The sequence below is a fragment of the Gorilla gorilla genome, chromosome 14, assembly GCF_029281585.2.
Source record: "Gorilla gorilla gorilla isolate KB3781 chromosome 14, NHGRI_mGorGor1-v2.1_pri, whole genome shotgun sequence".
NCBI lineage: Eukaryota > Metazoa > Chordata > Mammalia > Primates > Hominidae > Gorilla > Gorilla gorilla.
The window spans coordinates 121,366,783-121,392,586 of record NC_073238.2 but is presented as its reverse complement, the minus strand read 5'-3'; the positions used below and the strand labels follow the sequence as shown (position 1 = coordinate 121,392,586).

Genomic DNA, 25,804 nt, shown 5'->3' with positions numbered 1-25,804 from the left:
GCATAAGGCTACTAATGTTTATCTGAAACATTATATTGTATATACTTCTGAATATTTTCAAAAGTCTTTAATGTTCACATCTTGGCATCTTACTACTATTTACAAATACTGTTAAAATTGATTTATACAATAAAAAGCAGATTCCAAGTCTGTTAAGTCTGAGTCTGAAATATCATAGAATGTCAGTGGGATATTCTTCAGCAACTACTTATCTCAGAAATCATTTTATAAAATAAATTCTGTCCTTGGTGACATAATTTCTTCTATGCCTATAGTACCATGGAGAGCTTCATGAGAGATAAATGTATGTCTGTGTACATATGTGTATATTTGTATATGTCCAGAGAGTATCTTTATTTTAATCTTACACTCCAATTGATAAATTAAACTTTGAGGAAACTCTTTTTATGGAATGAGTGCAGTATACACATCATGGAAAAGTAATTTAGTTCTGTCTTAATTCTCCACTAATTTCCACTAAAATAAATATAGAACAGATTCAGAAAACTGATGCTGAGGACAGACTTAGTGAATCTGTTGAGCCCATGGCTGGAAGTCTAAAATATTATTTTGAATTAACCCATTAACTCATTAGAGATAATTCTATCCAGATTTTAGTCTGTATTTATTCAACAGATTTATTGTCTGTTTTTCTTTCTCCGAAATGGGACCCATTACATCTCTTTAAAGCAGTGTCTTCCACATATTTTACCATTTTTATTTTTCAGAGTACCTCACATACTAATTATTGAGTTATGTATGGTGTAGTCCTAGTTACAAAGCCCAGATTTACTGTATGTCCATTTTAGTGAGCAAGTTTGTACATATGCACACATATACATTGTGTCAAAATGGCCTTTTAAAAAGATGGCGATTATACTTTCAGAAGTACCACACTCCTTTACACACTACTATAGATTTATAAGGATTTCCAACCTGAAATTGAATTTCCCCTTATGACTGGATGTACTACAACCAGTCACAGGCCACAAAGCACCCTACCTCATCTCTTAGTTCATTTGCAGCAGCAGAAGGGCTAGATGGTCTTTACTTTTCAAAGCAACAGTAACAAAATGAGGAACTGAGCCTCCGTTTTATACTTGGACAATCTCGGGTTGGGATCTTGCCTGTGTAACTCAGTTGGTATTTTCATAGAACCACTTAGTAATTGTTAATCCATGTGATAAACTTAGAGTACCGATTTTAGAAGATTGTTTTGGGATGAACTGTACTGGCTAAAATCAACATAGACTAAGTACTGATAGGGCTGTCAATCACATCTCCCCCAAACCTCCATCAATGTGATGGCCAGGAACTTGTGTGGGCCACAGACTCAAACCTGAACTTCTGCCGAAGATATCAAGAAGGAGAAGCCCTCTATTTACTGAAGTCTCTGACTGTAATAACTGAGTGAATTGATATCTTCCACAGCCACCGTAGCACCACAAAAGGAAGGCTTGTCCAGGAATTAAACCAACACAAGGAAAGCCCAGACAAAGAGGGAAGGATGGGCTCATGATGTTTGAACCTCTGATCTGTCTATGCCTTGAGCCAGCCACACTGCAGGATGCTGTTGCTCCAGCAATTAAATGTCCTATTTTTGTTTAGGCTTGGGTTTCTGTCCTCTTTTGGGTTTCCGACGTCCACAATGCCATCCTAACGTAACTTACATTGACCAGTTCTCATCATCTCCACTAGAAGCCAGGCATTAATCAGCTCCTACCAACTCCACCGGATGCCAGATGAGTCCTGTGAATTCTAAATGGGGAGATGATTAGCTGCCAAAACACAGGACTTTATAACACCTGCAGTCAAATTTTGACGTCTTCACAGCCTCACATGTGCTACCAATTCCAAAATTTTTCCTAAGCATGACCAGTAAGCTCGCTCTATACACTGTAATATATCTCAAGGAATCAGATCTTCCAATGTGTAACAGTAGGTAACATTTTATAGAGCCAGATAGTCTACAAAGGTTTTTCTATGCTTTACCTGATCCTGCATTTCCCGTTTCTGTGTGTGAACCAATGCGTGGGTAGACAGTTATCTCTCTCCTTTCAATATGAGGAAACTGAAGCTCAAAGAGGCCAAGAACACAAAGCAATGGGTCTTGAGTCATCTGACCACCTGCATTTTTTATTATATTGGTTTGAATCCTAAGAAATTGCCATTTTTTAGGTCAAATCATTAAGTTCATATGATTTTCCCTCCACAGTGTTGTCTAACTCAGGAACATTTTAGTAATAAGTGACACACACTGACACAAAGTAGCCTAAACAAAAATAGAACATTTAATTGCTGGAGCAACAGCATCCTGCAGTGTGGCTGGCTCAAGGCATAGACAGATCAGAGGTTCAAACATCATGAGCCCATCCTTCCCTCTTTGTCTGGGCTTTCCTTGTGTTGGTTTAATTCCTGGACAAGCCTTCCTTTTGTGGTGCTACGGTGGCTGTGGAAGATGTCAATTCACTCAGTTATTACAGTCAGAGACTTCAGTAAATAGAGGGCTTCTCCTTCTTGATATCTTCGGCAGAAGTTCAGGTTTGAGTCTGTGGCCCACAAAAGTCCCTGGCCATCACATTGATGGAGGCTTGGGGGACATGCGATTGACAGCCCTATCAGTAATAGGAGGGGAAGTTTCCAAAATTAAAGGAGAGTTCTGTTTCCAGAACAAAGGTGAACAGGAGCTGCTCAGGCAAAAATAGCACGTGGTCTGCTGCACATGAAACACCCAAATCTATGGAAAATCTAATGCTCTCCCCAGTGCTACAGTTACACTTGATTACAGAGAAAATAAACGCAGCATAATAAATAATAAGACACAGGGAAGTTAATGAGGTAAAGACCAAGTTAATGATAAACCCAACAACGAACAATCTGGTTAACTACACATTAGAATTGATTTCCTTCTAAAGTTTAAGAAACTTGTTCCCTTAATATTGATGATATTTTGTCCACAAAGTTTTAAAAGTTCAAGTTCATCTCTCAATTTCTTACAATGACATTGGAAAATTAAATAATATTCATCCACTGAACCAAAGCCCATTGTGTAACTCAGGTTTATATTTGCATATTTCTGCTGCCTCCATTGCCCCAAATTTCAGTCAAGCAGGAAACAGAACAGATTTCCGGTCAGAATCAAGCAAACTACATACATCTACCCTACAAATTATATTGGCAAAAATAAATAAGAAGGGACTTATTGTGGCCATCTGTAAGATGACTTCAATAACTAGTAAGGCAGAGAGTTGAATTTTTACAACGTGCTGTTGGAAAACATATGAAATCCTTTATAAACCAAAATTTATATTTAGACTTGGAAGAGCAAAAATGAGTCCAGACTTCTTTGATAACCTCACTTGTCAATGAATAAAGGGTTGACCCTTTACCCCAACATATATATTATTTTTAAAAATAAGTCCTCTAAATATGCACACCATTTGCTAATATATCTTAAGGCACAATATACAGATAAGGAATCATTGCTAATAATAGTGAATGTCTTTTATTATGTATGCATTATATAATATTATATATGGGATGAGAAGCAAAGAAAAGGGGTGGAGGAAAGGAGAGATTGGGAGAGATTTTTCCTTGTTTGAATTTTGGAGGATCAACCTCTTGGTCTTGAATAGGTGATCATTATTACTAGTATTGTTGTTTTTTCTTTAATAATATGACTGATGAAGAGCTCCGTAATAGAAAAATGGCTTACTTGGCAGCTTGCTTGTGTTTGCATTATTACTATTAGCTTCATTCATTGGTTTCTTTTCAGAAAACTTTAAATTCCTTTTACGGAGCGTTAATTTAAAATAGATAATATTTGCAGAACCCAGCACACTCGAGCTGTAATGAACAGCAACCTTCTGGAAAGGAGCCGGGCTGCATGGGCCTCGCCTGCCCCACACCTCAGGCACTGCGCACGGAAACCATGCATCATCCAGTGCAAGCAAAGGGAGCGCATGGTGTCAACAGATATGCTTCACATTTCGTATGCTCGATTTCTCTCATTTTTCAGTGATCTCATGCTTTCCCCCACACAACAATAAGCCCTCCGGAGCATCGCTTCAAGCAGACACAGTCCACTGCAGACCACTCGACATGAAGCACACAAGACTTCGGGACAGGGCTGGCCTGAAGCTTCGTGGTCCCTGTAGAAGAAAATTATGCTCTCACTGTGTAAAACAAAACAGTACGATGGTGACACAGTAGGAAAGCAAAAGAGAAAATTTCAACACTAGAAAGCTTACTGATTTGTTTCAGATTGAATTATTAATACTTATATGATACACCTAGAAAAAATAGTATCCAAGAGTAATAGTCCTATGCCTTAACAACTATCTTTTAAAAACAAGTTTAGAAGTATTTTTGCAGGATATTTTAACTGAATTTGCTATTTTCATTCCAAAATTTGTCGTTTCTTTGATCAATGACTAATTACGTAGAGCAAAGTTCTTCATTTAAATGCTATGATATCTGATCTTGCTAAAAATACACCAGAAAAAAAAATGCTGGGCATCTTTCATTTTTTATTTTTCATAAACCTTTCAAAGTATTAATATAACTTCTGATGAGTATTCTTTCAGAAAGAAAGAATTATATAGTGCAAACCATATAATTACTAAGATGAAAGATGAAAATTACTAGTAATAGTAATGAAATAGTAAGCGTTGTGTTTGTGTGAAAATTAGTAATTTCATCTTACTAAGTAATTTCAACTGTATTATGATAAAACTTTAACATCTCCATGTTTCATGGAGGACAAAATGAAGCAATTTCCATTAATGAATCAAGATGCATTTCCCATTTTAAAACACAAATGGAGTAAACTGTTGGTAATTAGACTCAAAACTATTCAATCAATTCCTGTTTTTGTTAAATAATAACACATTTAGGGAGAGTTAAGAATCTAACTGCTTCTATTCTTTTTACAATGGCTCCTGAAATCTCAAAAGCATTTCAAAACGTCCACTTTACCTCCCTAAAGATGGGTATAACTCACTGTCTTATGAACAGAAGTATTTTTTTTTAATTTCTATCTAATGTCCTTGAGAAATAGAATAGCCACAAATTATTACAGCTTCTAGCATTTCAAGACACTCTGCAGAATAACTGCAAAAAATATCAAGATTCAGAAAAAATTATGCATGACTCAGTTTGATTTTCAGCTGATTCAAAATCTTGATAGTATTTAACAGTTAAGTTTACAGATTTAATTAGCATTAGGCAAAAAAAAAAGAGACATTACCTCGCCATGTTTCTGTTTTTCCTACTAAGAGATACTATGTAAAAATAGCATAGTAAGCACTGAAGAGTTTTAAATACATTTGCAAAACCTTTTTATTTTAACTATGTTGAATTTTAAGAAAAATGTGTAGTTTGTATAGTTTGAATATCTGCAATAATAGTGTTTTCTGTGCAAAAAGAACAAATGTAGAGTGCAGCTGACAGATTAAGTTCTATTTCAGGGTTCAGTTACAAGTAAAGAAACAGAGGAAAAGGAAAGAAAGGTAAAATTACAGAATGATCGTGTGTTCCAAAGAAATCCATCATCCAGCGTTTTCTGCAGGATATCAGTTGATAGGATCAAAAGATAAAAGCCTCATTTGACAATTAAATCTCCTAAATAGGAAAACATTTTAAGTGCCAGGCAGAATCCAGTTTATAAATGCTCAGATGTGCTCCAGATTCTGTCCTCAGGACATCTAAGTTATGTGTTCTTCTAAGGGGAATCTTAAAAGGAATAGTTATTGAAATGATATTATACTGAATTTTTCCAGACTTTCATTATATACACTAGATTCTCCTGTGGATTATGTTCCCACACTCAACTGACTACTTAATGGTGGTCCTACAGTTTTCTTGTCCTGACATTTAAGTTGCCTTAATTGTAAAATGGCTTTCATTTTTTTTTTATGTCAAATTCAAATGTGAATAGTCTTCCAGTATTTGCCTGCCTTTTGCTAAATAATAGAGACCCTGCTTGGCAAAAGGACTGTTAATTATATTGTAAGAAAAATGGCTGAAGAACTTGCAAATAGAAATGAAAAGACTTAAGGAGAACATTATAGTTATGTTGAAATACTTGAAGGATTGTCAAATGAAAGAGACACTTATATTTATCTTGTTAACTCCAGAGAGGTTGACTGTGACTAATGGATGACAATTTTTAAAAGTAGTTTTTAGTCCAAAAGAAGGGAAAAGACTTGAATGGTAATGGTAGCCCAGGAGTAGATGGGGTGGTCTGGTGAAAAATTAAGCAGAGGTTGGTTATTTATGGAAGAAAAATAATGCAGAAATCTCTCAACTGTGAAGAAGTTAATGAATCTAGATAGTTGCTAAGGAAACTTTCAACTCCAAGAGTCTTTGATTCAGTGGTTTTCTTCCAGTCCCTCATCCCATTTACCTCCGCCTGATGCCATCTTCCATCATACCCTTACCAGATAAACTGTCTTGTAGAGTCCTTTTTCTTCCTGTTTATTCACCCTCAAGTTGTCTTCATTTCAGACTCTGATACTCTCCAAACTACATGATCACAAGCAAATTTCTTAACTGTTGAGATCTGCAATATCCTATCTACTCATGTAAAGCATTTAGCACAACTCCTGGCACCTAGCAATTACTAATTGTTTGCCATTATTAGCCATTATTATTTGTACCCTGACTCTCAAATCAGCCTCTCCAATGAGGCATCCACCCACTAATCAGACCCAGATTCGGTCGATCACTTAAGAAATTTCTCTCACTCTCAGGCATGCAGTTATTTTCAGCTGCTTTGAATTTGCTTGGAGACATTTGGAGAGAGTAGTGAAATTGCACTACAGTAGAAGAATCGGGATCCTCGGATGAGAATTGCTCCCTTTAAATGCAGAGGTCTACTGATGTAGCTCAGTCTAGAACTCTTCAGAGATACAAAATGCCCACTTGGAAAAAGAGAACATTGGGTCTTCTGTGGATGGCCCAGGCTTCGGCTATGTTTATGGCTTTCAGTCAGATCAAAACATGGCACAAACACTGGGAGATTCCTTCCTGGAAAATAAAAGGAACATTAAACCCAGGTCGAAGACATTCAACGCAATAACCAACTCGTACTCCTCAAAATTGTCAGGGACATGAAGGGCAAGAAAAGTGAGGAATGGCTACAGTTTGGAGGCAATTAATGAGACAGGGCGATTAAACTTGATATGGGATCCTGAAATGGATCCTGGAACAGAAAACAGACAGTTAGAATACTTGGCAAAATTCTAATGTGGCCTGTAATTTAGCCAATAGCCTCATATCCTCATTCACTTCCTCAGTTTGCTACTTGTACTATGGTTATATAAGGTGTGAACATAGAGGAAGCTGGGTGAGGAGCACAGAAAACTCTCTGCACAATGTTTATAAATTTTTGTAAATAAAATTATTTTTCTATAAAAGTTTAAAATGCAAAATATAATTTTTTGAATCTGTTTATTAATTTTTACAAGACTGACAGATACAATTTTATGTACTTATCATGTACAACATGATATTTTGAAGTATATATACATTGTGGAATAGTTAAATCTAGTTAATTAACATATACATTATGTCACACAGCTCTTTTTTGGTGAGAGTATTTAACATCCACTCATTGCATTTTTAAAGAATACAATATACAAGGTGGCTGTAGCTAAACTATAATATTTTTACATTTTAAATAATATGTTAAAATATTTAAAAATATTTTAAAGAGCAATATCATCACAAGTACTAATTATTCCTGTGCACGTCTCCCACCCTGTGAAACACAGATACATACATACACACAGCACTGAAAGGAAGAAAAAGCAAATTTTTAAACATTTTACATCAATTGCTATGGACTGAACTGTGCTTCTTCCTCAAAATTCATATGTTGAAGCCCTGCCTCCTGTTGGAACTGTATTTGGAGATAGGACCTTTAAGAGGTCATTGTGGCCTCGCCCTTATGACTTCATTTGACCGTAATTACCTCCTAAGAGAGGCAGCATGTCTCTTCTACCCACTTCTCACACGGGGACACAGTGAGAAGACGGCCATCTGCCCACCGTGAAGAGCGCCCTCACCGGATCCAGACCATGCTGGCACCTAGATCTTGGACTTCCAGCCTCCAGAACTGTGAGAAAATAAATTTCTGTTGTTTAAGCCACCCAGTCTGTGGTCTTCTGTGATGGCAGCTTAAGCAGACCAATACCTCCATGTATCAGTTTTCTACTGCTGCCATCACAAATTACCACAAATTCAGGGACTTCAAACAACACACATTTATTATATGACACTCCTGGAGGTCAGAAGTTTGACACAGGCCTCCCTGAGTTAACACCCAGTGTCAGCAGGACCATGTTTCTTTCTAGAGGCTCAGGCAAACAAGCCATTTCCCCACCTTTTCCACCTTCTAGAAACACTCTGCATTCCTTGGTTCATGATCCCCTTCCTCCACCTTCAAAGCCAGCAACAACAAATCTCTCCCCGGCCCTGCTCCCATCGTCATGTCTCTCTGTGACCACAGAGGGAAAGATCACGCCCTTGGACACACTCATGAATCTAGATGGGCTCACCCTGATAATCTATAATGGTTTTCCAATTTCAAGGATCATACCTGTAATGGTTAATATCTGGTATCAACTTGATTGGATTGAAGGATACAAAGTATTGTTCCTGGGTGTGTCTGTGAGGGTGTCGCCAAAGGAGATTAACATCTGATCAGTGGACTGGGAGAGGCAGATCCACTCTCAATCTGGGTGGGCACCATCTAATCAGCTGTCAGTGCGGGTAGAATAAAGCAGGTAGAAGAACGTGGAAGGACTAGACTGGCTAGGCCTTCTGGCCTCCATCTTTCTCCTGTGCTGGATGCTTCCTGCCCTTGAGCATCAGACTCCAAGCTCTTCATCTTTTGGACCCTTGGACTTACACCAGTGGTTTGCCAGGGGCTCTCAGGCCTTCAGCCACAGACCGTAGGCTGCACTGTCGGCTTCCCTACTTTTGAGGGTTTAGGACTCGGACTGGCTTCTGGGCTTCTCAGCTTACAGATTGTAGGACTTCACCTCGTGATCGTGTGAGTCAATTTTCCTAATGAACTCCCCTTTATATATTCATCTTTCCTATTAGTTCTGTCCCTTTAGGGAGCCCTAATACAGTACCCTTAATTTTATCTGCAAAGGCCCTCTTGCTGTGCACAGTGGGTAACACGCATGTTCCAGGAGTTTTGCTGTGGCCATCATTGGGGCCGCTCTCTGACTGCCACTGTTAATCTCCGTTGACGCAGAAACCTGTTGGGATTCAAACTTACACGACTATCAGATATGATGTCACTTAGATCAAATAAAGGTGATTAGGAACTAACTTGTAACTTCCCTGGAAGATGAGCACAGAACAGTGCAGCTAGGAATGCCTGAAAGATATACTCTAGCTTGGCAGATGAGGCTGGAGAAAGAAAGAACAGAAAACAGAAAAGTTGATGTTTGTTCACATATCACATGGGCAGGATTTGAGCTGCTGATGACATGGAAGGAAGAGAGAAAACAGAAATCAAGCAATATGTGCCTTTTTTCTTTGGAGTAAGCTCCTTAACTTGGACGTATAAGGCCTTTGCTTTGAAGCTGTGGAGAAGATATAACTCTGAAGATAAAAATATACACTCACCTAGAAAACTAAAAGTTTAAACTAGCTTGTAAGCTAGTTTAAACTCACTTTTTCATCAAAAAGATCATTTCAGCCATAAAGGAAAAGCAAACATAGACATATCAGGACAACACAAATAGACAAAAATTTCTCCAGGAATAAAGCAACTAGAAAATATAAGGGAAGGAAAATTGCATTCACCTGAATAATTCTAATCATGAGGTAACTAAGAATTCACTTAGTGAACAATAAAGAAAACTATAAAAATGATAAAATTCTACCGACGGACATGGAGAAGAAAGCCTTCACTGCACAGAGATCTACGTTATCCTTGGGGAAGAATGTTCTGGTTTGTAGCTGTGAGGAGGAAGGGCGGAAGCACAGCAAGGTATAGAATGGGCAAAGGAAGCTTCCGAAGGGAAAATATTTGAGCTTCATCCATTGGATTCATTGATGGAAAGGCCTATTTAAAGTTTTTAATAATATTAGTCTCCACTTATTCCACGTCTAGTACTTTGCACAGAGCTTGCATAACTGTTTCCTTGAGCATAACCTGAGATAAAGTAGCCCACACTTTCACATTTGTAAAGTGTTCATGTATGAATTCCATAAGAATTTAACCCTCAAGAAACAGGAATAATTTGTAAATACCCTCATGATGCCTACTCCAGTCCTTATGTTGATTTACTGATATTGAAACCCTAGTATTCTAAATTATTTGCCATGGAACAACTAGAAATTCATAGAAATTATTTTCTAATTTGAAGGAACTTCTACCCTACAATTAGCTCCATTTTTAATCAGCACAAGTACTGTAGTATTATATAAAAGGGTGAATGACTGACTTGATTTGTCTTGTTTTTTTAATTTTTTTAAATGTTCCTCATATGAACTTCATTTTCATCAAATCTCAGCTTCATCAATTCTAAGCACAGTTGCTGTATATTTTAGGTTTCTCCTTCTTAAGTAAATATGTCTAAAACAATAATTGATCGTTTTAAATGACAAATCTTTTGTTTAGAGGTTTCTGACTTCGCATTTAGAAATTAAACATGTTTAGCAATTTATAATGAAAATCATTAACTCTAGTTATTATAGTATATGAAAAACATATTTAAAAATAAAATATGCAAGAAATAATTTTAATCTTTTTGTAATTTGGATTTTTTCCATATCTGCTTTATCATCTACTGTTTTTAAAAATATATGAATAAATCAAATTAGTTGTAAAAGTGTTCACTTAACTCCCTTAGTATTTAAATTTCTGTCTAGCTGTGTAGATATAATCTAGTAGTCAAATTGTGGCATTATTGTTTCAAATATTTTGTATTATGTTAATGATTTATTAAGCCTGTTCAACTCTTCATCTAGTCTGGAGAGAACTCCACAGGGCGCAGATCATAAAGGAGGCTCAATCATCAAAGCATGTGTAACACTGGGAAATAAAGGGAAGTTAGAAGTGAGAGAACAAATGTCAGTTCCTAGGAAAAGTCAAGAGGTGGGCCCTGATGGCAGGAGTCATTCTCAGCTGACTGCCCCAGGGCCTGGTCATCAAGCCGTCCATTTCCCTGGCAGAACAGAAGGTCTTCAGACCCTTCACAGCCTCTACTACTGAGTACGTAAAATGTGAAAGAAATAAAATCAAAATTGTCCTCCAGTATTGAATCCCATATGACTGAACTAACCCTGTGTGTGATTCGTGGCTTCCTAATAGTTTTGTCGCTGAGCCCTTGTTCTTTTCTGTATGGTAGAGGAGTATGTTAAAGCTGTTTGGGTAGGTCACATCTCTAGACTGTTTTCACTCCAGGAGAGTGGCAGTGAGGCTTCATCAGGGCTGAGAGCCTGAGTCCAGGAAAAAATGAGATTGTAGTCCAAGTGTGCTTTCAGGCTCTGGGAAGCAACACTGAAAGGCGGAAGCCGTCCTTGTTGAGGAAGGGGTGCGTTCTCCCATACAGCCCTTACAGGGCTCTTCTTCCTCACTCGTGCCGGAGTGACCAGTGTGATTGAGGCCCGCAGGCCCTTCTCCTGGGCATGGGAGGTGGGGGTGGAAGAGCTTCCACTCCACTAGCTCTTTTCTTTCTTTTATTTTCTTTTTTCTTTTTTTAGAGAAACGTTGTGTTTAATGGTAAAGCTTAGCACACTGCAGAACCAGGAATGGCATGGAGTCACAGCAGCATGCACAGGCAGGTGACCCCCACAGAGCCTCACATGACAAAGAGGATGAGGAAGGTGACCATTCAACAGAAGAGCCCCATGGCCTCAGATAGGGCAAAGCCTAGAGTGGCATAGGAGAAGAGCTGCTGCTTAAGAGACAGGTTCCTGGCATAGCCAATGATCAAGCTGCCAAACACTTTTCCAACGCCAGCCCCTGAACCAGCCACACCAACTGTGGCTGCCCCAGCACCAATCAACTTGGCTGCTAAGTCAATGTCCCGGGAGACAATACTGGTCTGGAACTCCCGTCTGGCCACCCGCAGTGGGGAGCTGCTGTAGGAAGGCTGTTTAGGTGAATTCTCTGGGCTATTCAAGAAGGAGGCAGATACAGTCCTGATTAGACCCCAGGTACAACAGAGGTTCCAGGCTGGAGAAATGAGTAATGCCCCGGTGGTCTGCATTGTTTCAGTCTCCCAGCTTTAGCCCTTGGTCTCAGTGCTCCAGCTCTTTTCTTCTGTTTACTTTATTGGGACTTTTGCTGCATGGAGGAAGATGGAAATAAAGCTTCAGAACAATACAGTTGAAACATTGGTTGTGAGACTCTTTGTTCCAACAGTTGTTGGGGGGTTGGCAGGGTGGGTGTCTAATTAAGCCATAGGGGCTTAAATTAGAATTTGAGAAAAAATTTACTCTTTCTCAAAGAAAAGTCACACCTAGATGTCCAAACAAGTGGGCCTATTGGCTTAAAGCAGCGGACCCAGCAGTGGTCAAGAAGGTAGAACAGCCAAAGCACCCATGTCGCAATCCACTTCAGAAAGGAAAACAAACTGGCGTGGTCTGAGGCCAACTGAAAAAATGACTGTCTCAGAACCCAGGACTGCTATTGATTGGTTGACTCAATAGACATCAGTGCAAATCGTATACAAGAAACCATGAGTGCTGTTAGAAGCAAATGACTGCTTAGAGGAACAGAGGAAGGAAATGCCATTAAGAAGTAATGGATGGGCCAGGCAAGGTGGCTCACACCTGTAATACTAGCTCTTTGGGAGGCTGAGGAGGGAGGGTTTCCTGAGGCCAGGAATTTGAGACCAGCCTAGGCAATATAATGAGAACCCATCCTTAAAAAAAAAAAAAATTTTTTTAATTGGCCCAATGTGGTTGCATGTGTCTGTAGTCCCAGCTACTCAGGAGACTGAGGCAGGAGGGTCACTTGAGTCCAGAAGTTCGAGGCTACAGTGAGCCATGATTGCACCACTGCACTCTAGCCTGGGTGACAGAGTGAGACTCTAAGAAAAAGGAGTGAGACTCTGTCTTTAAGGAAAAAAAAAAAAGTAGTAATGAATATACACACAAATATGCAAATCTAAATAAATATATAGGCTCAGTACGTAATAGATAGAGCTTACTCTCTTGAATGTCTGAACTCGCCACCAAGACTTTGGTTCTCAGCAAAGGTGAGAGTGGGAGAAAGAGGAAGGTGAAGCCTACACAGAGTAACCCTGTGAGTACCTCTTCCTTCACCCTGATCTCTCCAGTAGGGTCCTGGCTCCTTGTCCCCACCTTTCTTCATGTCCTCCTCTCGGAGAAGTCACTCATTAGCACCTGCGTCATCAGAGGACGTTTCCACACAAAATAATGAGTTGCACAGATAACATTAGAGTTTTTGTTGGAATATATTTTTGAAAAATCTAAATGATTCTCTTTTTTTTTCTTAACACCTTTGGTGTTAGGTTCTTGTTTGTTTTGTTTTCTGGAATTACAGAAGAAAAATATTCCTCTGACCTTATGCTCACGCAGAGTCAAATAAACTACCTTGAAAACATTTAGGGAAGTTAATTACAGAAAATACTTTTTTCCTTTCACTGTTGTGCAGCTATGGGTGTAAAACTAGACCATAGAGAAACGGCCTGCTTTACCCCAAGGCATGAAACTGTAGTGGGAAGAAGAGAAGGAGGTGGGAAGTGAGGAGATGGAAGGAAAGTTGATGCCCTCAGACTCCCTCTACCTTGTAGGCTGCTCCTCCTGGACACTTTCCTTCAGAAATCACTCCATTTCCACACCAGGTCTTCCGTCCCTAAACCCAGAAAATGATTCCACGGGTGATGGCCCCAGAGCAAGCCCTTCTGAGCCCTCTCCAGTCCCCCATCTGTCCGACTATCCTCTTAATACCCTTTTCATTGAATTCCAGAGGGCTTCAGCCCATAGTAAAATGAAATTACAAGTATTAAACCTTGATCTCTCTTGAATATAATTCATTGCAAACACTTGTGCCCTTAATCCTTAGCACCCAAATAGCATAATTTTTAAAATCCTCTTATTGATACCCTTTTAATTATTACTCCCAGGAGAGGAAAAAAAATCAGCCATGACCCAGCCACCTCTCACCTTGTCTCTTTATTTTTCCTTTTGTTCAACAAGAATCTCGTGGCCTTTTTCTCACATTATCCCATTATGCATGCTCACTGCGAGGTGGCATTCTTGTCTGTATGTGACACAATCTGTCATTGTCCAAAGGCTACCTACATCAGCCTACTCTGGGGAAAAAAGAGCTTTTACCACACACAAAAAATAAATCTGTTCGGATTACCCACTTTAATCATTTGGTTAAGGATACAGCAATGAGCAACAATACATTTTTTTATTCTCACTAGGGACAGAACGATGTTTAATTAGGCATTTAAAAGCGACTGTTAACTTATACAGACCTCATCACAAATGGTTTTTCAACCAGCTCAGTGATCTGAAACACCAATTAGTTTCAATTCACACTTATTATCTGTCCCTCATTAAACCATTTAGTTCAGAATCTAAATTCTTTTCTGTTCAAGAGTGTTGATGTTTTACTTTAGGTATGAGGAATTTTCTTTTTTTTTTTTTGCCCTTCTAAAAAGGCATTCTGCAAAATGTCTTCCCATATATCTTCTTTTTTAATTAAACAAGCAAGGCAGAGCTTCTTTTCCTGAAAATTCTCTTTGTTGATACTGTTGTTCTTAAGTCCGATCTATCCCATCAGGGGCTTCGTGGAGGGCTCTGGTGATTTCTTTTCCAATGCTGTTGGTCCTGTGAGCATTTGCAGCTGTGCCTGTCAAAACCCGGCTCCAATGCTGCCACCTTGATCTCTGGGTAAGGCCTGGCCTCTCTGGGTATCTCTCTTTCAAATGGAGTCACAGCTCATCCTCCTGCAAGGGCTCATGGTCTCCATAGCAGATTTTTTTTTCTCACTTCAAAGTCTAGCTTTAGGACACAAAAGGTACACAGAAAGAGCATGCAAAGACTATTGGTCAAGGTACTCCAGAGAAACAGAATCCATAGAAGATAGAGAGAAAGAAGCTTTAGGGAATTGGCTCAGTTGTAGAAGTGACAAGTCCAAAATCTGCATCAGCCCCCAAGGCTGGAAATTCAGGGAAGAGTTAAAATGTTGCAACCTTGAGTCCAAATTTTGCAGAGATGCATGCTGGAGACTCAGGCAGAACTTCTATGTTCATCACTTGAAGAGAATTTTTTTCTTTTTCAAGAAACCTTAGTCTTTTCTCTTAAATCCATTGACTGATTGGATTAGGCCTACCCAAATCACACAGGGTCATCTGCTTTAAGTCTACTGATTTCAATCTTAATCACATCTAAAACATACATCCACAGCAATGTTAGGATTTATATTTGACCAAACGAAACTGGGCTTTATGGCCTAGCCAAGTTGACACATAAAATTACCCATCCTAGGTGGAGGATATAGCCTGGAATTTCAATAGCAGCTCTGCCACACACTTCCTCCAAGACATTCCTTGGGCCTCAGTCTCCTTATCTATAACACGGTTCCCCAAATTGAATAAATTAGAAGAAATATGACTTTGGGGCAGTCCAAGGATGAGGAGCATTTGGTTAATAAAGTTGGATTTCCTCTTACTGACATGTCACCAATAAAGTACAAAAAGGGTATAAGCCACTCTTTGAGCCAATCACATTTAAATTCAGATAAGTTTCCAGTTAGTCATATTTCACTGTACTCAAACAATCCCTATCTGGCAATAGGGTTCAAGTAGATTCCTGTTGATGTGGGGAAAGCTTTGGTCTTGAGAGTCGATATGGGAATAACATGATAAATTTAATAAGTTAGACCGTCCAAAGTCAAGCAAGATTGTGTTGGACTAGAAAGCTAGTGTATTAATGTGCAATGGAAGTATGGCTGTATAGTGCAGAGAAAACTGTAGTAGAAGTCATGTACCCTACATGTGCAATGCTGAATCAGTCACTTGCCCTCTCTTGACCTCAATTTCCTTTCCAGAAGATAGGAAATTTGGACATAATGACTTTAATATACCTCCCAATTTCAAATGGGAATCTATTAGGATTCATGTTTTCTCCCTGAATCATTTATATTCATTAAGAAGTATTTGATATTGGTTAAGTCAAATGTTTTAAGCTTTTAAGCCTGTTAAGGCATAAAGGTAATCTGAAGCTTCAAGACTAAAAAATTCTATTTTACTGGGCTCTAGGTCACATAGCATAATAACTATTTATATTAGCTACTGCAATGAAATCAGTCAAAAGTTGTATTTTTATATCATCTGTTCAAACTTTTTATTCTCAAAAGATCTTATGACTAAATCTTCCTTTAGCCAATTTGGTATCAACTATTCTTCTTTGACAGTGCCTAGGGTGATATTTTATTAGACTGTTCTTTCTACAATTTGATATTGCTCAGTGGGATACACTACTTTGTGGGGTTAATGGTCCATGTTATTACATCTTTTTGATCAGTTTAGATCCTTCTCACTATTTTTTACTGCTTGGTCTTTGCTTCCAAACTATAATTTCATTAGAGGATAACAGTTAAAATGGTACTATTTTTAGAAAAACATTCAATAGTGATACATACCTTGTTAAATGAACAACAAATATTTGTTAAGTGGATAAATAAGTAAATTAATACAAATGTATGAGGAAACTCTCCAAGAACTTCAAAGTGCCTTATATAGGACCTTATACATATACGGTATATGAAAAATAGGTTTAAAAGATTGGACAAAATAAATGTAAGAAAAGACAGAAAAAAAAATATCCAAGTGTTGACTACCCAGCCGTATACTCAGCCTTACTTCCATATTTCTCTCACCCTATCCAGTGTTCACTCAACACATACTGCTTAAGTATCTACTGTATGTCTGGCACTCTGCTGGCCACGGAAAACACAGCAATGAGCAAAACAGGAATTCCCACCTGATAGAATTTATACCTTCTCATCTCTCTTCTCAAAACCATACAATAGGGGCAGAAGATAGAGATGATACCTTTATAACAAACTAAAAAATTCAAGAGGTTGGTTGTTGTTGTTGTTATTGTTTAAGTAGTGTTGTTTATTTGATTTTCAACAAACTGCTCAATGTACACTTCAGTTGGCAGGCCGCCATGCTTTCCTTTGAAATACAGAGCCTAAACCACATGGATCCTGTCTGCTTCACCCAAGTAAGACACTTGCGCACCCATCAACTGATGTACAGCCAACCCTGATTGACAGCATGAGAGAGTCTTTCTGGGTGTCATTGTTAGTAATGACCTCACAGGACTCACCTTGGGCCTATGAATGACACAGGACAGGTGTACTTCTCGGCAGTCTCTGTGTCAGATGTGGATCAACCTATCTTCTGGGGCAGCTTCATGCTGTCCTCCAATTTTGTAGCCTTGGGGGGTAAGGCATTGCATCCATTGGATTCAGCATGTAGTCAATCACTCACAAAGCCATTCGCTTGACATTGATTTTCTACCCCTTTTTCACTGTCATGTATAATATCTTGGTACCAAAAAGCATGTTAAGAACAAAATAATTGATTCAAAGGCTTCATAAATATAGTGTCAAAAAGAGATGAAATTCAAACTACTCAATTGAAAAAGGGGTTGAGTGCATGAATAAAAGATTTAGTAGGAAGTGCGGTTGGCATTATTGGCTAGAATCAGGCTTGGGGGTTTCCTGTAATTTAAAATTATTTATGCTGCCTAGCTATCATTCATGGAACCCCTACTCTTTGTCCCTTGTGCTAGACCCTGGGAACACAAAGATGGATAGAGATTCAGCCCCTATTCACTCTGGTCCTCAAACACCAGTCAGATTTTAGATTAACATGTACACCTTTGACTCTTTGGTATGCCGGAAAAATGTAGGCTTTGTAATTATGACTAATCACTTTTCCACACTTTCCCTTTCAAAAGTATAACTATGTTTATACTGAACACTCATTGAAATGTCCAGTTCATAGTCTTCATTCTCTTTTACTAATATTCTTTCCGTTTTCTATTTGAAGTTGGTAACGAATGATTAGTTTTCCTCAGAACGTTAAACTAACTATATCTTTCCAAGCAGTTTTAATAACAAAAGAATACTAAACTTGGAGAAGAGGCTTATTACAAAGGTTTTATTGCTAGAAGATTTTTGGCCAAGAGAATTTCCAAGCATATAATTTGCAGGCTTCTACTTTACCCTCCTCAGTCCTCAGAAACGAGAATGGTTGTCCAGTTATTTCTGCCTGCAAAAGAATCCTGCCCCATCCCCTAGCCCAGCATAGAAATGCAGATCATTACTCGTCAGGCCTGCATCCGCTTCTCCTGATTACATCAGTCAGACGAGACGTCTGCTGATCCTCATCTCAGAAATGGCTCTAGAAGAATGATTCTGAAGACTCTTGATAAGCCTCCCCAAAATTTTGCTTATAACTCTAAATATTACATATTTCACTTTTGCAAAAAAGGAAATGTATGAAAATACATTAATATGCTGCACCCCACCCCAAGTTCCTCTTTCCTGTGTCTATTCATAATCGAACTATAAATAAGGTCTAAAAAACTACAGCCTTCATCTACCAGAGGGAAATGTCCTGGGTTAAGCCTAAATTAAATTGTATTTGTTGTAATTCAAAGATATTTTTCTCAGTCTATTATAATATTCTATTTTTCTGTCATCTATTATCTCCACAAACAGCCATGGAAATAGCTTTACTGATACTAAAATCAGCACCCCAGTTTCTAGAAAGATTAATACGAATTTATTTGCATAATTAATTCAAATGTTCTTAGCTCCTTCCCTGTCATTAGCAAAATAGAATGGAACAGTGAAAAAAAGATTGATAAGCTTTGAAATGATAATAATTCAAAAGGTAGCAAATTATGTCAGCAGGCTGTGTCATTTATCTATTTATGCAGTGGGACAATTATTTACTCTGCTTTGTTTCAAAAAGGATTTCAGGTGGCTTCAGTAATTTCTGCAGCGTAATCCATTTGTTGAAAGGGAACTTTTAACTGATAACTTATGAAAGAGTTGGGAAGAAATTTGGGCAAATTATATCCAAGACTTTTAGAGCAAATTACATAATATTTCACACAGTCAAAAAAAAAAGGAGGACACCCTAGTTGGACAAGAACCAATGGATTATGGAAATGGTTTGGATTCCTTCAAACTTCCATAATTACTTTCAATTGTGCAGTTTTTCTGACAGCTGAGATTTCTTAGTCAGGCTTCAAAACCATTAGCATTGCATAATGCTGAGCCAATGAATGCAGCTAGCCAATGATTATCACTCCCCTCTAAAACCTTAGAATCACAAGGAAATATTTCTTTCCCACTTTGTACTTATTTGGAGACAAGCATTTAGTGACCCCAAAACCCAGTGCCCTCTTTAGCATGCCCTTTGGTCCGTTTTTGATGGCCAATGCTACCATTTAGAGACAGCCTATTACTATCTCTTTCATTTTGTTCATCAAAAGCTAAAAGAAAGAGAAGTGAGATATCTCATTCATGCCAAGTCATATACTTTATCAGAGACTGCATAAGAAAAATACAATAAGCCCTGACATTCTGTCTTTCATTCTCTTCATGAATTAATACATCTATTCCTCTAACAATTAATGAAGAATAAACAATGTGACACAAATCTTTTAAATCTTTAGAAAATTCAAACCTCTCTTTCCCATGACAGTTTCATATTTCTTTATCATACATTTTACATTGTTCATGGGTAAATAGCACAAATAATATGTTTGAGCTGCATTTTCTTACCATTCCCAAATCTATGTGTTAAAATTGATAAAGAAACAAATATTACCATAAAAGCCCAAGACTCATCTTTTGACACCTGCTTTTCTTCTTCCATGTCATGCCTGCCCCTCTTCAGGTTCTGAAAACTACCCCGGTTAAACTTCGTTTGGGATTGGATATGTCAGTTTCACCATAATATAGATTTATGTAATATAACATGGATTCATATCCTTGTGCTATGTCTCCCAGGCATGTGTATTTTAGGAATAAAAGACATTATGTGCAGTTAAAGCAACTGCGTTCCTAAGAGAACAGCAAAGTGCTTGTCCTAGCCAGCCTCACTGCTTTGTAGAGCAGCACATGCTGAGAAGTCCTTCCACAATGGATGAGAACCAAGGTCACCCTTTCACCTTGTGGTTTTTTTTGGTTGTTGTTGTTGTTGTTTGTTTTGTTTGTTTTGAGATGGAGTTTCACTCTGTCACCCAGGCTGGAGTGCAGTGGTGCAATCTCAGCTCACTACAACCTCTGCCTCCCAGGTTCAAGCAATTATCCTGCCTCAGCCTCCCGAGTAGTTGGGATTACAGGCGCCCACAACCAAGCCCAGCTAATTTTTTGTATTTTTTAGTAGAGAGGAGATTTTACCATGTTGGCCACGCTGGTCTTGAACTCCTGACCTCAAGTGATCTGCCCACCTCAGCCTCCCAAAGTGCTGGGATTATAGGCATGAACCACCGCACCCAGCCCACCCTTTCACTTTGGAAGTGATGGTGAGCAGCAAATAACCAGGACAAAGATGTGAAAGACAAAAGTGTAAAATACCATCTCTCAAGTTTATGGCCTAGTGGGAGTGAATAAAACAAACAAGTAATTATAGTATGAAGCATAATAACACCGGGGTCAGTAGAGATACAAAATCATTTAAGAGAAAGAAATTCATATTTATTGTGTGACTTCTAAATACTGAGCACTACACATGTGTTTTCAAGAGTTCTCAAAGAGAAATTATTATTCCTGCTGGAAAAATGGGAAAACTAAGGGTAATCAAGCTCATTTCCCCAAGAGTGTGTAACAAACAAATAGCAAAGTCAGAGACTGAGCCATGATTTTCTGGCACGCTCTTTCCCCATACAATGTGCTGGAAATGCAGAAGAGGCCACATCTGACTGAAGCAGCTTTGCAAAGTAACTGGCATTTGAGATGGTCCTTGGCAGACAGGATCTCAAAAACCAAGTTGAGAATCAAGAGGGAATTCCAGGCAAAGAGATAGGCTTGAACAAACATTGTCGAGATGGAGAATGTAAGACATGTTCAAAAGAAAACATTTTGTCTGAATTTTAGAAAATACAGGATAGTGTAGATGCACTTGGACCTGGACCCAGAATACGTGGGTCCTAATCACCACTAGGTCACTGAGGTGTAAGCCCTGAAATTGGGGCTCAATATTAAGTGAGGCTTTGACATCTGATAAAATCAGGCTTCAAATGACCACAAGTTTCCCTCCCCACTCTGCTCTGACAGGTAAGGTCCCCTAGCCAAAAACACTAATTCACCAGGGGACCAGGCACAGTTCCTGCTTATCTTTGGGTAGTAGATTTTGGTTCCCTGACAGCCTACAAAATTAGTCATACAGCCCCATGAACACAGCAAAAACGGGGGCCAAGTCCCCTTCTTGTTACTACAAACCCACCTCCCACAAGCCCTGGCTGTTCACTCTGTTCTTGAACCATCGCGTGGCCCTGTGGGCTGTCCACTGTCTTCTTCCCTAGGCTGTGAGCATATGTGACAACTAAACTGCTTTCTGCCCCACTTTTCTGGGATCCAGGGTCATCTGTCTGACCCTCTTCATAATCCTAGTGTAGGAATCCTTCCCTCAAAACAGCGTGACAAGGAGACAAATAACCACTCTTAGCCATGCGCCTTTGGGGAAGCTGCTTCACCTCTGTGTGCGTCCGTTTCCTCACCTGTAGAAACACATGTGATCATAATGCCTATTTCATAAGTCTTCTATAAGTGTCATAGATGTTCAGTGGCTGTTAATCATAGGTGGCCCTGATATTTTAACATATTTAATTCTTACCACAAACGTATAATGTATATATAGTTATTATCATCATTATCATTTTTTACTACCAATGAGGAATTTGAAGCAGACAGCAGGGACATAACTTGCCGCAGATCCCACAGCTAAGTGGCTGAGCCATAACTGAGATTCAGGCAGTCTGGTTGCCGAGCCTTTATTAGTAGAGAGATGACTGAGAGGCCCCCAAATCCACCCACAGTATTGGAGGCAAGGACACCCTGCTTTCTCTTTGCTATTGCACTTACCAAGTTGAATTGTAATTCCTTGTTAATTTTCTGCTACTATCATTTGAATGTGCATTCCCTAAAGTCAGGGACATAATTCGCTGTTGATTTGATGGAATCTCTAGTCCATTATCTAAAACAGTGCTCAGCCCACTGTGCAGGCCTGGCCACCTCTTCCTGAACAACAAAATGAGTGACTTCTCCATGGCCAGATTCCTGGGGCTCCTCACATTTCTGCTGCTGCTGAGTCTCTGCATGATTTCACTCTGCTGACTGCACTTCTTTGGAAACTAGTCCTGATTTACAAGGTCCTGAATTACTCCCTTGCATTCTCCTTTGAGGCCTTTTCCACCCGTCCCTGGTAGAATTTCTCTAAAGCTCTGTCCTAAGCTGTCTTCTATCTATTTACATCCTTTCTCAGGAAACTTGCAGCTGTGGTGGAAAGGCTCCCTTTTATGCAGTTCACTTGAAAGTCTGTGTCTTTAACCCTCATTTCCTTCTACAGCCCTAAATGCAAAGTTCCAACTTTTGTCTCTCATCATCCAAACATCCCCACGAATTCAACATGCCTAATGTTAATTCCTCATTAGCCCCACACACTTGCACTCAGATTCTCCTCCTTTTGCCCCTATATTTGTAAATAATACCAACATTTCCTTCAACATTGAAGTTGAAAACACAGCATGCCCCCATTAGTAACAAAGCACCTGGAGATTTGATGGGCACTGTGCTTTCTACCCAAGCTCTCCTACCCTGAAACCCTTAACACAGAGCTTCATTGCCTCTTGCTTCCTTAGACTTAATGATTGCCATTAACAGGTTTCCCCACCTCCAGTTTTTCTCTGTGCTTTCCTACCCCCACATTACTGCCTGCTTCGCCATGAGCCAGAATCTCAGCTCTGAACATTGATGGAGGAGTTTGAGGATCAAATTAGATTTACAGTGTATTTGAAAATGGACCAGGAGATAAGAAAATAAAGATAGAATGCAGAGATGACCTCTCCAAAAAAGAAAATGTTGATAGTGAGGGCAAAGAACATGAGAAATTAAGGGTATAAAAAGGCATGGTGAGGCCGGGCATGATGGCTCATGCCTGTAATCCCGGCACTTTGGGAGGCCAAGGTTGGCAGATCACCTGAGGTCAGGAGTTCGAGACCAGCCTGGCCAACATGGCGAAACGCCATGTCTACTAAAGATACAAAAATTAGCCAGACATGGAGGTAGTCCCAGCTACTCAGAAGGCTGAGGCAGGAGAATCACTTGATCCCAGGAGGCAGAGGTTGCAGTGAGCCGAGATCACGCCACTGCACTACATACGGCCTGGGCAACAGAGCGAGATTCTGTCTCAAAAAAAAAAAAAAAAAAAAAAAGAGAGAAAAGAAAAAGAAGAGATGGCGGATTAAACAGTGCCATCTGGAGCACAGGTGAGTGGATTCACTTTGGCCAAGAAAAGCCACGCTGGTTCTAGGTTTAGATTTGAAGCAGAGAGGACAGGAGCAATGTGGAGGCATTCTGAGATGGAGGGATAGCTGAAAGCATGTTGATCAGATGACCTTAATTTTTACAATGAAATGAGGTTTAATTTGTATGGTGACATAGTGGAAGGTGTGGGTAAAATCAAGGACTTGAGAAAAGTGGAAAAAAAAAAAACTAGTGTAGATAGTTTGAGGAATCTACCAAGATATGAACATGAAAATAATTCTGGTGTATGTGATCTCTTTTCCAAATTTTGAAGCTTAACTTGGTTGGTGGGATAAGTATGATACTCCAGGCCAGTCCTAGTTCCTCTATTCCGTTCTCAAACACTCCAGGAAGGCTCTGTATACACCAGGTTTATGCTAAGCCCTAGAATACTGAGCTAAGCTTGTGCCAGAATTTTCATGGGAAAAGATATAGCAAGAGTTGTTTATGACATAAACAAGCAGTTTGCTGCTTCCCACATATTAGGGAAACAGTTGGATTACACATCAGGGTCTGGAGACTTTAAACAATACTACCAGGAAGTTAATGGAACTGGAACAAGGAAATTACTATGACTCTGCACTCCATAAAAATAAAGAAATGAATAAAAGTGCAATTTATCACTGGAGAAACAATGGAAGCTGAGCTGATAAAATAACCAAAGAAAGTATACGAACAATGTGATCTTGCTGGAATGGAGTTGATCATTTTGTGTTGAAGATTAATACTTCTCTCTAGAACTGCGTAGGCAATCTAAACTTGGTGTGAGGAAAGGTCATTTTATAGCGCCTTTCTGACTGTAACTCAATCACCGTGTGTGTAAGTGTTATGGTATCTAAACCATATGAGTGAAGAATATACGTTGTCTCCTTTCAAAAGACCACTTTATAATTTTTTCATGTACCTTTATTGAGCCTATCTCAATCTAAGTTAAGGGAGTCAAATAACAGAGTCTGCCCAGGAATTGAGTTATTGTTTTTGAAATTCTGTAAAATAAACTGTTTTTTTTCTAACAGATAATTAACATTTCATGGAGTCTGGTTCCCTGCCTATGGGGAGCGGGCTGACTCACTGAACCACAATGGTATCACCAGTTCCCCTCCCACCAACAGAGCGGTTTTGTGAAAGGCTAACGAGGTGGCCTTCAACAAAACTGCAAACAGAGCAGTTTCTCTCTTGAGCTCTTGGTTTCTTTGTCCCCTCCTTGCCTGTTCTCTGAGGTCATTTGCATATACCAAACCATGCAAGATACACCCATCAACGACCAGGCATGGCAATGTCTAACCTGCCAGAGCGTGGACACTCACATGGCTGCTTCAGCCTTCCCAGAACTCATCTGAAAGGCTCTCTTTCCCCACCTGTCTCCACTGCCTTGAGCCACCTTCAAGACCAGGTCTTATTTTTTCCAGCTGTCTCTGTGTATTAGTCAGGGCTTTCTAGAGTGACAGAACTAACAGGATCGATAGATAGATAGATAGATGATAGATAGATAGATAGATAAAGGAGAGTTTATTAAGTATTAACTTACACAATCACAGGGTCCCACAATAGGCCATCTGCAAGCTGAGGAGCAAGGAGAGCCGGTCCAAGTCCCAAAACCTGAGAACTTAGAGTCCAGTGTTCCAGGGCAGGAAGCATTCAGCATGGAAGAAAGATGTAGGCTGGGAGGCTAGGTCAGTCTAGTCTTTTCATGTTTTTCTGCCCATCTTATATTCTAGCTGTGCTGGCAGCTGATTAGATGGTGCCCACCCAGATTAAGGGTGGGTCTGCCTTTCCCATCCCATTGACTCAAATATTAACCTCCTTTGGCAACACCCTCATAGACACACCCAGGATCAATACTTTGCATCCCTCAATCCAATCAAGTTGACACTCAGTATTAACCATCACACTCTGTAACAGCAAAACTTCCTCCTTTGAGAGTGATTTTGATTTCTGGAAATAACTAAAAGCCACTCTGAACCCAGTCATACTGAGTAAGTTGGATAAAGGCATTTTTGTTCTAAGATGAGGTCATAAAACTACCCTTGTGTGAAAGCACTTCAGGATCAAGCAGCCAATCAGGCATGAAGACCCAATAGTCTCCTTGCAATGGCTATTGGCTATTCTCTTGGCCACATCTGTCTTGGCAGCAGTCAGAAGCCAGGTGAGAATTGCCACGGTATTAAACAGAAGCCCGTGGCCACCCCTGTCACCAGCACTCCCAGTCTCCTGGTGAATGGATAACAGGTGACATTC

At 39.4% G+C, this 25,804-nt stretch overlaps 1 protein-coding gene and 1 long non-coding RNA gene across 2 annotated transcripts; both read right to left on the bottom strand.

The window, feature by feature from the left end:
* Positions 1 to 3,486: 3,486 nt before the first annotated feature.
* On the bottom strand, positions 3,487 to 21,763 carry LOC134757021 (uncharacterized). The gene is made up of 3 exons (XR_010130624.1): positions 21,489 to 21,763; positions 6,747 to 7,029; positions 3,487 to 4,151 (listed from the first exon to the last, which is right to left on the bottom strand). It is a non-coding gene; the product is annotated as an uncharacterized lncRNA (long non-coding RNA).
* On the bottom strand, positions 11,862 to 12,239 carry LOC101144419 (ATP synthase F(0) complex subunit C1, mitochondrial-like). Its single transcript, XM_055360371.1, has one exon. It carries the CDS (start codon positions 12,237 to 12,239, stop codon positions 11,862 to 11,864), a length of 378 nt encoding a protein of 125 aa, XP_055216346.1.
* Positions 21,764 to 25,804: the final 4,041 nt, after the last annotated feature.

Coding starts and splice junctions, on each gene's coding strand:
- LOC101144419 (XM_055360371.1), bottom strand. CDS start 12,239: ATGCAGACCACCGGGGCATTACTCATTTCTCCAGCCTGGAACCTCTGT.